Source organism: Pan troglodytes, chromosome 1, assembly GCF_028858775.2.
Source record: "Pan troglodytes isolate AG18354 chromosome 1, NHGRI_mPanTro3-v2.0_pri, whole genome shotgun sequence".
Classification (NCBI taxonomy): domain Eukaryota; kingdom Metazoa; phylum Chordata; class Mammalia; order Primates; family Hominidae; genus Pan; species Pan troglodytes.
In genome coordinates, this window is record NC_072398.2 from 97,047,301 (window position 1) to 97,062,851 (window position 15,551).

Here is a 15,551-nt window from a genome sequence, read left to right on the forward strand (position 1 = left end):
GGAGTAGAGGATGGGATATGTAAAACACCTGCAATGCATTTTTTGTTTTTTAAGAAATTGTCTCTTTTTATAGCAAGGGAACCAAGTTTGCACCATCTCCCACTATAGCAATGAGATTTGGTCCCCGACTGTGAGTCAGGGCAAGGGAGGGGTACAGCTAAGAAGGGGCTCTCTCACTTCTTAAACTTTCTCCCAGATCCAGAGGGGTCACTTTCCCTCTGGAAATGCTGTCTCATGGTCATTATCCTAACGGCAGGAGAAATCTTGTTTCTTCTTTTAGGTTCACCTGTACTTGTCAAAATGGCTCAACTCCTGAATAGCATACTCAGTGTGATTGACGTATTCCACAAATATGCCAAAGGGAATGGGGACTGTGCCTTACTATGCAAGGAAGAGTTGAAACAACTGCTCTTGGCTGAGTTTGGAGACATCCTCCAGGTAAGATACACAGACACACAGCCCCATGAGATCAAGTGTGAATGACTCTGAAACCTGCACCAGGGTTGGATGCTTTGTTTTATTTGGGCTTGCTCTGCCCTGTAACAAAAGGAATTTCAGGCAGCTCCTTAGTAGTTCTCTCCCAGCATACACACACACACACACACACACACACACACACACACACACACCTCCTTGTATCTGAATTTGAACAGGAGAGAGTATAACTTCAAGGTAACAGGGAATAATTTCTCAGAAGAAAACCTAAGATTCATACTTTGATTTCTATATTTAGTGCTATCCACACATCTTTTAATGTATTCATTTAGTGCTATCCACACATCTTTTCATGTATTCATTCATTCAACCAATAAAGAGTCACTGAGCACCTGCTCTATGCCCCTAGGCACAAGGGATACAAACATGAATAAAATCAGCTCCCCCTCCCTCTAGGATCTCACAGTGCAGTGAAAAACAAAAGGGGCTAAACAACTAGGATATAGCCTGTGATGGAATGGGATAACTTTGAAATGAATCAAATTAATTACTAATGGAGCTGATTTTAAATAAATGTATCTACTCCCTATGGTCATGCTCCCATTGATCCAGCAAGGTTCTGAGAACCAGCTGATCAAAGACTAGCGCCAAGTCCACACCACTTCAGATTAATGGTTTTTCAACCTAGGAAGGTCCATGCAGCACCGAATGGATTGGGGCATGAACACTGATACACATCTTAGTATGCACAGGACAGCATCAGATTTTGCTCTTTGTTTTATCTCCTAACAGAGACCAAATGACCCAGAGACTGTGAACCATCTTGAACCTCTTAGATCAAGACCGAGATGGACATATTGATTTTCATGAGTACCTCTTGTTGGTGTTCCAGTTGGTCCAAGCTTGCTATCATAAGCTAGACAATAAGTCACATGGAGGCAGGACCTCACAGCAAGAAAGGGGGCAGGAAGGAGCACAAGACCGTAAGTTCCCAGGAAACACAGGCAGACAACACAGACAGAGGCACGAGGAAGAAAGGCAGAACTCCCACCACAGTCAGCCTGAGAGACAAGACGGAGATTCCCACCATGGTCAGCCTGAGAGACAAGACAGAGATTCCCACCATGGTCAGTCTGAGAAACAAGACAGAGATTCCCACCACAGTCAGCCTGAGAGACAAGACAGAGATTCTCACCACAATCAGTCTGAGAGACAAGACGAGGATTTCAGCTTTGATCAGTCAGAGAGACAAAGTCAAGACTCCAGCTCTGGTAAAAAAGTGAGTCACAAATCTACCAGTGGCCAGGCTAAATGGCAGGGACATATCTTTGCCTTAAATCGGTGTGAAAAACCAATTCAGGATTCTCATTATGGTCAGTCTGAAAGACTTACACAACAATCTGAAACACTTGGACAAGCCTCTCACTTTAACCAGACAAATCAACAGAAATCAGGCTCTTATTGTGGACAGTCTGAGAGGCTATGTCAGGAATTAGGCTGTGGTCAGACAGACAGACAAGGCCAGAGTTCCCACTACGGTCAGACGGACAGACAAGACCAGAGTTATCATTATGGTCAGACAGACAGACAAGGCCAGAGTTCCCACTACAGTCAGATGGACAGACAAGGCCAGAGTTCCCACTACAGTCAGCCAGACAGACAAGGTCAGAGTTCCCACTATGGTCAAATGGACAGAAAAGGCCAGTGTTATCATTATGATCAGACAAACAGACAAGGCCAGGGTTCCCACTACAGTCAACCAAACAGACAAGGTCAGAGTTCCCACTATGGTCAGCCAGACACACAAGGTCAGAGTTCTCACTATGGTCAGACAGACAGACAAGACCAAAGTTCTCACTATGGTCAGACAGAGAGACAAGGCCAGAGTTCCCACTACAGTCAGATGGACAGACAAGGCCAGGGTTCTCACTGCGGTCAGACAGACAGACAAGGCCAGAGTTCCCACTATGGTCAGCCAGACAGACAAGGCCAGAATTCCCACTATGGTCAGACAGACAGACAAGGCCAGAGTTCCCACTATGGTCAGACAGACAGACAAGGCCAGAGTTCCCACTACAGTCAGCCAGACAGACAAGGCCAGAGTTCCCACTATGGTAAGATAGACAGACAAGACCAGAGTTATCATTATGGTCAGCCAGACGGACAAGGCCAAAGTTCCCACTATAGTCAGACAGACAGACAAGGCCAGAGTTCCCACTATGGTCAGACAGACAGACAAGGCCAGAGTTCCCACTACAGTCAGCCAGACAGACAAGGCCAGAGTTCCCACTATGGTAAGATAGACAGACAAGACCAGAGTTATCATTATGGTCAGCCAGACGGACAAGGCCAAAGTTCCCACTATGGTCAGACAGACAGACAAGGCCAGAGTTTCCACTATGGTCAGCCAGACAGACAAGGCCAGAGTTCCCACTACGGTCAGATGGACAGACAAGGCCAGAGTTCCCACTATGGTCAGACAGACAGACAAGGCCAGAGTTCCCACTACGGTCAGACAGATGGACAAGGCCAGAGCTATCATTATGGTCAGACAGACAGACAAGGCCAGAGTTCCCACTATATTCAGTCACAGACTGGGGAAATACAAGGGCAAAATAAGTACTTCCAAGGGACTGAAGGAACAAGAAAAGCCTCTTATGTTGAACAATCAGGAAGATCAGGGAGGCTAAGTCAACAGACTCCAGGACAGGAAGGGTACCAAAACCAGGGACAGGGATTCCAGTCTAGGGACTCACAGCAGAACGGCCACCAGGTATGGGAGCCTGAAGAGGATAGCCAACATCACCAACACAAACTCTTAGCACAAATCTAACAAGAAAGACCACTTTGTCACAAAGGGAGAGACTGGCAATCATTCAGTAGTGAGCAGGGCCACAGACAGGCCCAGACCAGGCAGAGTCATGGTGAGGGGCTGAGCCACTGGGCAGAGGAAGAGCAGGGCCATCAAACCTGGGATAGACACAGCCATGAGAGTCAGGAAGGTCCATGTGGGACACAGGACAGGCGAACCCATGAAGATGAGCAGAACCATCAGAGACGAGACAGACAAATCCATGAACATGAGCAGAGCCATCAGAGACGAGATAGGCAAACCCATGAAGACAAGCAGAACCGTCAGAGACGAGACAGGCAAACCCATGAAGACGAGCAGAACCATCAGAGACGAGACAGGCAAACCCATGAAGATGAGCAGAACCGTCAGAGACGAGACAGGCAAACCCATGAAGACGAGCAGAACCATCAGAGACGAGACAGGCAAACCCATGAAGACGAGCAGAACCATCAGCAACAACATAATAGACAAAACTATGAGGAGAAAGAGAGGTATCAAGGATCTCAGAATCAAAAATCCCAAGTGACCCACAGAAGCTGTCCTAACAGAGAAAAATTCCACATGAAAGAGGATGACCAGAGCCAAGGCTCACAGAAAAGACACACTGAACCATCCTTCTATCCAACCCAGAGCAGTGGGAGGCCCCAAAGCAGAGAACAGCATGGTCACCCTGCCAAGGGAGCTACTGTTCCCAACCCCCTCTATGACTATGTGCAAGAGCAGAAATCCTACCCATACTAGGCTATGTGAGCACCAGAGGTAAAGCAACACAAAGCCAAAAAAGAAACCTATATGTCGAGTTCACCTTTAATTCGATTTAAGAGATTGAGAATGTATTTCTTCCCTCTATCCTCTGCTGTATCTCCCTGCAAGGATGTTTTTGAGTACTAGCATTCACGTAAGGGCTTTTGGTTCTTTGAGCAGCAATTCTAGGGTTTTCTGATTCAGTGAAATCTAGGTGGTAAATTGGGTGAAATAATCATATCTTAATGTTGATCAGTTTGGGTATTTAAATCATTTCCTGCTTTGCCCTCTGTGTAGATGAGACCTGGTTGAATCATTGAAAGGTAGAACACTTCTCCCTAAAGTTCAGAAACAGAAAAGATATTCTGAAGATTTACATTACATCCAAGGATTATACTACATCTCCACTGCTCAAGGAACCCTAGGTTTGGTGAGCTTTGGCTCCTGTGGATAAAACATCAGGAATTTCAAGCCTCATAGTCTAGACTAGAATGAAACTCAGTTCAAGGCTGCTACAAGAGCCGAGAACATAGAGTGCATCTCTGATGTTTACTACATCTCCCATGCCAGGCTCTTATTCCACACCAGAGGGACTGTCCATTAGTGCCTATCACTAGAGCTGAATGGACCCATTCCAATTCAATACCTTTCTAGTTTCTGATTATATAAAATAGAGAGAAAGTATATGTCATATGTTTGCAAATTCCAGGGGATCAAGACTATTGATTCATAGCTCCTAAGACCTGAAAACTCTTCTCAAGAAAATCTATGTGCAGATTATGAATTGTATTAAAATATCTAATAAATAATTGATGAGCAATAACTTTCATGACTCCTTTCTTCACTGTGGGGTTGTACTATTTTCACTTTTGAGCCATTTTGCGAAAATAACACCTTATTTCTTGACTTCTAAAATGTCTTTGTTCCCTGAGTTCCTGGGCACTGAAAAAAAATAAGAATCAATACAAAACAAATAATAAAGAGTCTAAATGAAACTTATCTAAATATAATTTTCAGCTCCTCCTCCCTCTACTGAGTCATATTTTACCTTTACCACTCCCTCACCACCACATTCAAATTGTCATTGAGTCTTCCCAACTCTACATCCCCATAACTTTTGAATCTCTTCTCACGTCTCCATCTCCACTGCCTTAATGGCCCTTCTCCTCAGTGGCTCCCCAGTGACTTGAGAAAAAAATTTACATCCCTCAGTGTGGCACATAGGCCTCACTATCTGATCAGATGACCTCCCCAGCCTACTCACATGACAGGCCCCTCCCAGGAGCATCCAATGCTCCAGCCACACCAAGGACTTAGCCTTTTCTTGGTACACTTGATCTTTCATGAATTCATATCTTTGAATATGCCATCCCATCAGCATGGAATACCTCCCCGCTATTTTCTGCCTGACAAAAACCTAGGCATCCTCTGGATCCCAACTAAAACATCACCTCTTCTAAGCAGCCTTTCTGGACACTCCAAACTCTGCTTTCTCTAAGTTCACACTCACTTCTGTTACATCATTTGGCCCACACTCTATGATAATTTTCTCTCCTGGAAAACTGGGAATAAGACCATATCTTACTCAACCTTGTACTGCTCAGCACTTAATACAGCCAGTGATGTCTAGTGGTACCCATTGTTTTTGAATAAGTGGACAGATGGAGGAAATAAGTCTGGCTTTGTAATAAATTCAACTGGACATTAATTGGACATCTACTGCATATAAACCAAAGGGACAAACAAGAGAGACTGAATTAACGCCTCATTTAGTTATGGCTCAAGGAATGAAACAGTAACATTTTTAGGTCTTTTAAACAATAAGGGCTTTACTGCCTAGAACAATAAGGGCTGAATTATTAGAAATTAGAAATCAACCCCTGGGACTATTGAGTTCAATACATCACCAGACTTGCAATCCAAAAATCAGAAACATGTGATTCAGAAGCCTCTGACATTGCTGCCAAAATTGTCTATCAACATGTCTCTATAACCTTATCTGCAAAAAAAAAAAATTGCCAAAATCTTGGTATGATTGTCTCTAACTCACTTTCACCTTCCAAATATCATGCAAATATGCCTAATTTGAAAAACATTAATTCACATCTAGAACTCTAGCTGCAAAGAAGTCTAGGAAATATAGAAGGAGACAGGAATGGATGCTGAGGGCCATCAGATTGTATTTACCATAGGAAGAATATAATAACTCATAACAACAGCTGCTTTCCTGAAGGAAATAAAAATACAGTAAGACAAATATATACAGCAAACAACCATTATGCAAAGCACAATGTCATAAGTACAAAAAAATTACTGTTATGACACCAAGGGAGTAAGTAGCTATACCTAGAAGGACTGAGAAAGAGTCCTAAGAAGGACTTAGAAGAAAGGCATCTAAGCTAGGACTGTGATCCTGGGTGAGAGAGAAATGCAAAGGGCCATGGCTTGTCCTGGGCCTCAAGATCAACAGGAACGCCCATATGTTGGCTGCTGTTTATATGACATATGTGTTCATGTGTAAGATGAGTCTCCTTCACAAATATTCTCTATAATTTAAACTCTCTCCAGCAAACTAAATGAGAAGGTGGAGAATCAGGGTGAAAGAATTCAAAATCTGGAAGTTGCTCAACATTCAGTGCATCATCTACATGCCAAATCCTTTTTTTTTTTTTCTATCTCAAAATACAAAACAGCCCAAATCCATGATTCTTTTCATCTCTACTCCTATCATCCCAGTCCAGGTCACCTCTCCTAGAACACAGCTTCCTGATGGGACTCCCCATCCCTTTCAAAAAGGTAGACCACATTGTGCCACTCCCTACTTGAAATTCCCAGTAGTTTCCCTCCACATTGAGAATAAAATCCAACTTTGTTCTCAGGACCTTCCTATAGGATGGGGCCCTGCAAAGCCTCATCTTTCACCATTGTCCTCTGCATCACTGTTTTCTAATCACTCTGGCCTTCTTTCCATGATTCTAGCAGGACAAGCTGATCCCCACCTGGAGACCTTTGAACCAGCTATTTCTTTTGATCAGAATAGTCTTCTTCTCGATCTTGGTGTGGCTCAATCCTTATTTCATTCAGGTCTCACTTAAAAAGTCACCTCGTGACAGAAGCTTTCTCTGGCATTTATTTTAAAAAAGTATCACCCCAATCAGCCTCTACCATATAGTCCTCATTTGTGCTGCCAATGTTCTTAACACTTTTCATATTTGATAACTTGTTTTTATGCTACTCATTTATTATCTTTTTCTCCCTACTGGAATGTAAGGCCCATAAGAACAAGGATTTTGTTTGTCTTGTTTGCTGCTGTTCTCTTGCATTTCGGACAATAGCTTGTCATGATGTACATCCAATAAATAAGTGTTGATTGAATGCTCATAGAAGCCCTCCATGATCTGGCTTCAGTGTACATTTCCAACTCAGTTTCCAACAATGCCCCTAGACTCCAACTTAACAGGACAACTTCCTAGCCTCCACGTCATTGCTTATACAATTTCTTCCACTTAAACGCTGTCCTGATCTTTGTCTGCCAAAATCCTACCCATTCTTGGGACTGGCACCACCTTCTGCACCTATCATCAGCATACAGCTTATCAGATTTCATTGAAGTAAATTTTAAACCCATCTGTTTCCCATCAAGCAGTAAGGTCCCAGAAGTCAGAAATTGCATCTTATTCACAGTTGTATATTTCACATCAAGCACAGTGACTGACCAATTACATACATGGAGCTGAGATTTAAAATTTTAAAAAGACTTATATTTAAAACCTGCCTTCACCACTTACCAATTTTATGATCTTAAAAAAAAATTGTCTCTTTAAGTCTCAGTTTTTGCATCTGTAAAATGGGGTTTAAAAATCCAGTTTAAAAAACAAAAATTAACAAGTGGAACCTAATCAAACTAAAGAGCTTCTGCACAGCAAAAGAAGCCACCGACAGAGTAAATGGAAAACCTACAAAATGGGAGAAAATGTTTGCAAACTATTAATCCAACAAAGGTCCAATATTCAATATCTATAAGGAACTTAAATCAACAAGAGAAAAACAAATAACCCTATTAAAAAATGGGCAAAGGACTTGAGAAACACGTTTCAAAAGAAAACATACAAGCAGCCAGCCAACAAACATGAAAAAATGCTCATCATTAATCATCAGAGAAATGCAAATCAAAACCACAATAAGATACAATCTCACACCAGTCAGAATGGCTATTATTAAAAAGTCAACAAATAACTGATGCTGGCAAGGCTGTGGAGAAAAGAGAATACTTATACACTGTTGTTGGAATATAAATTAATTCAACCACCATGGTAAGCAGTTTGAAGATTTCTCAAAGAACTTAAAACAGAGCTATATCCCATTACTGGGTACATACCCAAAAGAAAATAAAGACTTCTACCAAAAAGACACATGCACTTATATGTTTATTGCAGCATTATTCACAATAGCAAAGACATGGAATCAACCTAGATTCCTATCAATGGTGGATTGGATAAAGAAAATATAGTACATATACACCATGGAATACTACACAGCCATAAAAAACGAACAAAATCATGTCCTTTGCAGCAACATGGATGCAGCTACAGGCCATTATTCTAAGCAAATTAATGCAGAAATAGAAAACCAAATACCACATGTTCTCACTTACAAGTGGGAGCTAAACACTGAGTACACATGGACATAAAGATGGGAACAATATACACTGGGGACCACTAGAGGGGGGAAGGAGGGAAAGGAGTGTACATTGAAAAACTTCCTATTGGGTACTAAGCTCAACACCTGGATGATGGGATTCATACCCCAAACCTCACTGTCACGCAATATGTCTATGTAACAAACTTACACATGTACCCTCTAAAGCTAAAAATAAAAGCTGAAGAAAAAATTCCAAAGTTTAAAAATTCCAAAGTTTCTTAGAGATAAATACAGATGATATATACAAAAGTGATTTATAATCTGATCTCTCCTTGTTCATTTACTTGGTATGCATTATCTTTTCTTCTCCTACATTATTTTAATAGAAGCTTAACAAATACATTTTGATATGATTTGGGTATGTGTCTCTTCCAAATCTCACATTAAAGTGTGATCCCCAATGTTGGAGGTGGGGCCTAGTGGGAGGTATTTGGGTCATAGGGGCAGATTCTTCATGAATGGCTTGGTGATGTCCTTGTGGTAATGAGTGAGTTCTCACTCCATGAGGTCATGTGAGATCTGGTTGTTTAAAAGAGCCTGGGACCTCTTCCTTCTCTCTTTTGCTCTCTCTCCTGCCATGTGACATGCCTGTTTGCCCTTCACTTTCCACCATGACAAAAAGCTTCCTAATGCTTTCACCAGAAGTAGATGCTGGCATCACACTTCTTGTACAATCTGAAGAGCTATGATCCAAAATAAACCTCCTTTCTTTATAAATTACCCAGTCTTTTATTATTTCTTATAACAATGCAAAATGTACTAATACAGAAAATTGGTACTGAGAGTAGGGTGTTGCTATAAAGATACCTGAAGATGTGGAAACAGCTTTGGAACTGGGTAATGGGCAGATACTGGAAGAATTTGGAGGTCTCAGAAAAAGACAGGAAGATAAGGGAAAGTTTGGAACTTCTCCAAGACTTGCTAAGTGGTTGTGACCAAAATACTGATTGAAATATGAACAGTGAAGCCCAGGCTGATGAGGTCTCAGATGGAAATGAGAAACTTTTTGGGAACTGGAGCAAAGGTCACCCTTGTTACACTGTTACAAAGAGCTTGGCTGCTAGGGATCTAAGGAAGCATGAACTTAAGAGTGATGACATAGGGTATCTGGTAGAAGAAATTTCTAAGCAGCAAAGCATTCAAGATATGGTGTGGCTGCTTCTAACAGGCTATGATCAGATATGGGAGCAAAGAAGTGACTTAAAGTAGGAACTTATAATTAAAAGGAAATCAGAGCATAAAAAATCAGAAAATTTGCTAGCTGGCCCTGTAGTATAGAAGGAAAGAGGCTTTTCAGGAGAGGAATCCGAGCAGGCTGCAGAGCAACCACTTGCTAAACAGGTTTGAATGCCTAAATGGAAATAAATTGCTAATAGTCAACACAATGAGAAAAAAAGTCCCAAAGGCATCTGAGAAGTCTTCAGGACAGCTCCTCCCATCACAGGCCCAGAGGCCTAGGAGGAAAGAATGGTTTCAAAGGCCAGGCCCAGGACACTGCTGTGCCATGAAGCCTCAGGACACTGCTCCCTGCGTTCAGGCTGCTCTGGCTCCAACTGGGGCTCTAAGGGCCCCAGGTACAGCTTGGGCCCTGCTCCCGAGAGTGCAAGCCATAAGTCTTGGAGGTGTCCACATGGTGTTAAGCCTGCAGGTGCACAGAATGCAAGCATTAAGGAGGCTTGGCAGCTTCCACCTAGATTTCAGAGGATGTATGGGAAAGCCCAAGTGCCCAGGCAGAAGCTTGCCAGAGGTGCAGAGCCCCCACAGAGACACTCTACTAGAGAATTTCCAAGGAGAAATATTGGGCTGGAGATCCCCAACATAGAGTCTGCACTGGGGCACTGCCTAGTGGAGCTGTGGGAAATGGGGCCACTGTCCTCCAGACCTGAAAGTGGTGGAGCCACCAGAAGCTTCCATTCTGAGCCTGGAAAAGCCACAGGCATTCAATTCTAACCCACAAGAGCAGTCACAGGGGCTGCACCCTGCAAAGCCACAGGTGCAGAGCTGCCCCAGGCCTTGGGAGCCTACCCTTTGCATCAGTGTGCCCTAGATGTGGGGCATGGAGTTAAGGATTATTTTGAAGTTTTAGGGTTTAATGCCTGCCCTACTGGGTTTCAGACTTTTGTGGGACCTATTGCCCCTTTTTTGGGCCAATTTCTCCCTTTTGGAGTGGGAATTTTTATTTATTTATTTATTTATTTATATATTTTGAGATGGAGTCTCACCCTGTCACCCAGGCTGGAGTGCGATGGCATGATCTTGGCTCACTGCAACCTCCACCTCCTGGGTTCAAGCAATTCTCCTGCCTCAGCCTCCTGAAGTGCTGGGATTAAAGGCAAGCACTACCACATCCAACTAATTTTTTATATCTTTAGTAGAGACAGAGTTTCATCATGTTGGCCAGGCTGGTCTCAAACTCCTGACCTTGTGATCCACCTGTCTTGGCCTCCCAAAGTGCTGGGATTACAGACATGAGCCACCACACCCAGCCAAGGAGTGGGAATGTTTACCCAATACCTATGCCACCATTATATCTTGGAAGTAAATAACTTGTTTTGTATCTTACAAGCTCATAGGTGAAACGAACTTGTCTTGAGTCTCATGAGAGACTTTGGACTTTGGACTTGATATTGGAATGAGTTAAGACTTTCTGGGGCTGTTGGGAAGAGATGATTATATTTTTCAATGTGAGAAGAACACAAGATTTGGTGGGCTAGGGGTAAAATGGTATGATTTGGATGTCTGTCCCCTCCAAATTTCATGCTGAAATGTGATCCCCAATGTTGGAGGTAAAGCCTAATGGGAGGTGTTTGGGTCACAGGAGCATATCCTTCATAAATGGCTTGGTGCCCTCCCAGGTAATGAATGAGTTCTCATTCTGTTACTTCATGTGAGAGCTGTTGTTTAAAGGAGACTGGCACCTCCTCCTCTTTCTCTTGCTCTCTCTCTTGCTATGTGGTGCACCTGTTCTCCCTTTGCCTTCTGCCATGATTGTAAGCTTCCTGAGGGTCTCACCAGAAAGAGAGTAGATGCTGGCACCATGCTGCTTGTACAGCCTGCAGAACCATGAGCCAAATAAACCTCTTTTTTAAAATGAATTACCCAGTCTCGGGCACTCCTTTACAGCAACACAAAACTAATACACGTTTCTTCAAGAAAAGGTTCATGCCTTATTCATTGTATCACCTAGAATACTTCAGGTAAATATTTGGTGGATGCTTGCCAAATCAAATTCAACTGAACAGACTCTCTCCATCACATCATGACTCTTTTCCTCCATGCCCGGCACCACCATTCTATGCCCATTGTCATATCCTATGGGTAATGTTGCTTTCATTCACCTCACTTTCTCCCAATACACAGTACCCAAAATTTTTCTCTCTCAGATTTCCTGTGCACTGCATCCCAACAAGCCCCTAAACACCCCTAAATGGTAGCTAGGTTCCCCTCAGCACCACCAATGCCCTCCCTGAATTGTAGGATCCCAGGTTGTGACCATTCTATTTTCTCACTCCTTAGACACTTCCTTACTTCTTCTTCTCCCTTGGAGTTCAAACCCAACAATTCCTAACCATCAACTCCTTGAAAGGCCAATTCAAAACTTATCTTCTCTAATCATCCCTCAATGGCAAACCCTTCTTTCTACTGTTGATTTTCATCAGTGTGAATCACTGGCTGAACTGTGTGCATTTTGCTTGCTGATGTCAGCATATACAAGTGTTCTTCTGTTGTTCCTGTTATGTATTTCATCGTTCCTTAAAAAAAGCTGTAAGGTCATTAAGAAGCTGACATGTCTCCTGATTTCTTTGAGAACCAAGCCGAAAACGAATTTACACCATTTTTATTAGGTAACTTATTACGAGACTTACTAAGGCAGTAGGAGCCTAACTTGAATTGAGCATTTACTGAGTACCTGCTGTTAAAATACAATATCTTGCTCTCGCTCTCCTTCTCCCTCTCCCTCTCGTCTCCATCTCCCTCGTCTCCCCACGGTCTCCCTCTCCCTCTCTCTCCACGGTCTCCCTCTCCCTCTCTCTCCACAGTCTCCCTCTGATGCTCAGCCGAAGCTGGACTGTACTGCCACAATCTCGGCTCACTGCAACCTCCCTGCCTGATTCTCCTGCCTCAGCCTGCCAAGTGCCTGGGATGGCAGGCGCACGCCACCACGCCTGACTGGTTTTCGTATTTTTTTGGTGGAGACGGGGTTTCGCTGTGTTGGCCAGGCTGGTCTCCAGCTCCTAACCACGAGTGATCTGCCACCCTCGGCCTCCCAAGGTGCCGGGATTGCAGACGGAGTCTCGTTCACTCAGTGCTCAATGTTGCCCAGGCTGGAGTGCAGTGGCGTGATCTCAGCTCGCTACAACCCCCACCTCCCAGCCGCCTGCCTTGGCCTCCCAAAGTGCCAAGATTGCAGCCTCTGCCCGGCCGCCACCCCGTCTGGGAAGTGAGGAGTGTCTCTACCTGGCTGCCCATCGTCTGGGATGTGAGGAGCCCCTCTGCCCGGCTGCCCAGTCTGGGAAGTAAGGAGCGCCTCTTCCCGGCCACCATCCCGTCTAGGAAGTGAGGAGCGTCTCTGCCCAGCCACCCATCGTCTGAGATGTGGGGAGAGCCTCTGCCCTGCTGCCCCGTCTAGGATGTGAGGAGCGCCTCTGCCCTGCCACGACCCCATCTGGGAGGTGAGGAATGTCTCTGTCTGGCCGCCCCATCTGGGAAGTGAGGAGCGTCTCCACCCAGCAGCCGCCCCGTCTGGGAGGTGGGGGGCAGCCCCCACCTGGCCAGCCTCCCCGTCCGAGTGGGAGGTGGGGCGCAGCCCCCGCCTGGCCAGCCGCCCCGTCCAGGAGCGAGGTGGGGGGTGCCTCCGCCCGGCCACCACCCCATCCGGGAGGTGGGGGGCGCCTCTGCCTGGCTACCCCTTCTGGGAAGTGAGGAGCCCCTCTGCCCGGCCGCCACCCTGTCTGGGAGGTGTACCCAACAGCTCATTGAGAACGGGCCATGATGACGATGGCAGTTTTGTCGAATAGAAAAGGGGGAAATGTGGGGAAAAGACAGAGAAATCAGATTGTTGCTGTGTCTGTGTAGAAAGAAGTAGACATAGGAGACTCCATTTTGTTCTGTACTAAGAGAAATTCTTCTGCCTTGGGATGCTGTTAATCTATAACCTTACCCCCAACCCCCTGCTCTCTGAAACATGTGCTGTGTCCACTCAGGGTTAAATGGATTAAGGGCGGTGCAAGATGTGCTTTGTTAAACAGATGCTTGAAGGCAGCATGCTTGTTAAGAGTCATCACCACTCCCTAATCTCAAGTACCCAAGGACACAAACACTGCGGAAGGCCACAGGGTCCTCTGCCTAGGAAAACCAGAGACCCTTGTTCACTTGTTTATCTGCTGACCTTCCCTCCACTATTGTCCTATGACCCTGCCAAATCCCCCTCTGTGAGAAACACCCAAGAATGATCAATAAATACTAAAAAAAAAAAAAAAAAAGAAAAGAAAAAGAAAAAGAAAAAAAAATACAATATCTTAAAAAGTAACTTGCATTCCTAACAGGAAAAGGCACCAAAAGCAATGATTAAACAAATACCAAAACCCCTCTGTCACACCACTCACAAAAATTAACTTGAAACAGATAATAAACTTAAATGTAAGACTGAAACCATAGAACTTCTAGAAGAATGCAAATCAAAACTACAATGAGCTAGCACCTGTTAGGATGGCTACTGTCAAAGAAACAGGAGATAACAAGTGTTGGGGAGGATATGGACAAAAAGGAATCCTTGTACACTGTTGGTGGGAGTGTAAACTAGTAAAGCCATTATGTAAAACAGTATGGAAGTTCCTCAAAAATTAAAAATAGAACTACCATAATGCAGCAATACCATTTCTGGGTGTATATCTCAAGGAAATGAAATCAGTATCTCCCAAGAGATGTCTGCCCTCTCATGTTCATTGCAGCCCTATTCACAATAGCCAAGAAATGGAAACAACCTAAGTGTAAGTCAATGCATGAATGGATAAAAAAAAATTGTGGGGTGTGTGTGTGTGAGAGAGAGAGAGTATGTGTGTATGTGAGAGAGAGAGAGTGTGTGTGTGTGTTCTGTAATTGGCCATAAAAAAGGATATCTTGCCATTTGCAGCAACATGGATGAAGCTTGAGGGTATTATGCTAAGGGAAATAAGTCAGTTAGAGAAAGACGAATACTGTATGACTCACTTATATGTAAAATCTGAAAAAGTCAGACTCATAGAAACAGAGAGTAGAATGGTGGCTGCTGGGGGCTGGGGAGTGGAGAAATAGAGAGATATTGGTCAAAGAATACAAACTTTCAGTTCTAAGATTAATAAGTTCTGGAGATCTAAATGTAGAACATAGCAACTGCACTTAGCAATACTGTATTGTGTACTCGAAATGTGCTGATATTCTGATAAAAAAAGAAATTTGCTAAGAGAATAAATCTGAAATGTTCCCACCACAAAAGAAAAAGATAACTTTTAACAATTTTTATTTCTAATATTTATGGGTATGTAGTAGGCATATATATTTATGCGGTACATTAAATACTTTAGTACAGACATGCAACACTTAATAATCACATCATGGAAAATAGGGTATCCATCCCCTCAGGCATTTATTCTTTGTGTTACAAACCATTTAATTATACTCTTTTAGTTATTTTTAAATGTACAATCAAATTATTTTGACTATAGTCATTTGGATGTATTATAAAATACTAGGTATTATTCATTCTTTAAAATATTTTTGTACCCATTAACCATCTCCACCTCCCCCCAACCCCCCACTACCCTTCTCAGCCTCTAGT

The 15,551-nt window shown here is 43.6% G+C and overlaps 1 protein-coding gene across 1 annotated transcript; it reads left to right on the top strand.

Annotated features, from left to right (window-relative positions):
- The first annotated feature begins 284 nt into the window (after positions 1-284).
- RPTN (repetin) lies at positions 285-4,221 on the top strand. Its single transcript, XM_016927283.4, is given in 3 exon segments — positions 285-438; positions 1,228-1,250; positions 1,252-4,221. Coding segments are annotated over 3 exon segments (2,178 nt in total). The 5' UTR covers positions 285-300; the 3' UTR covers positions 3,269-4,221.
- The last annotated feature ends 11,330 nt before the right edge of the window (positions 4,222-15,551 follow it).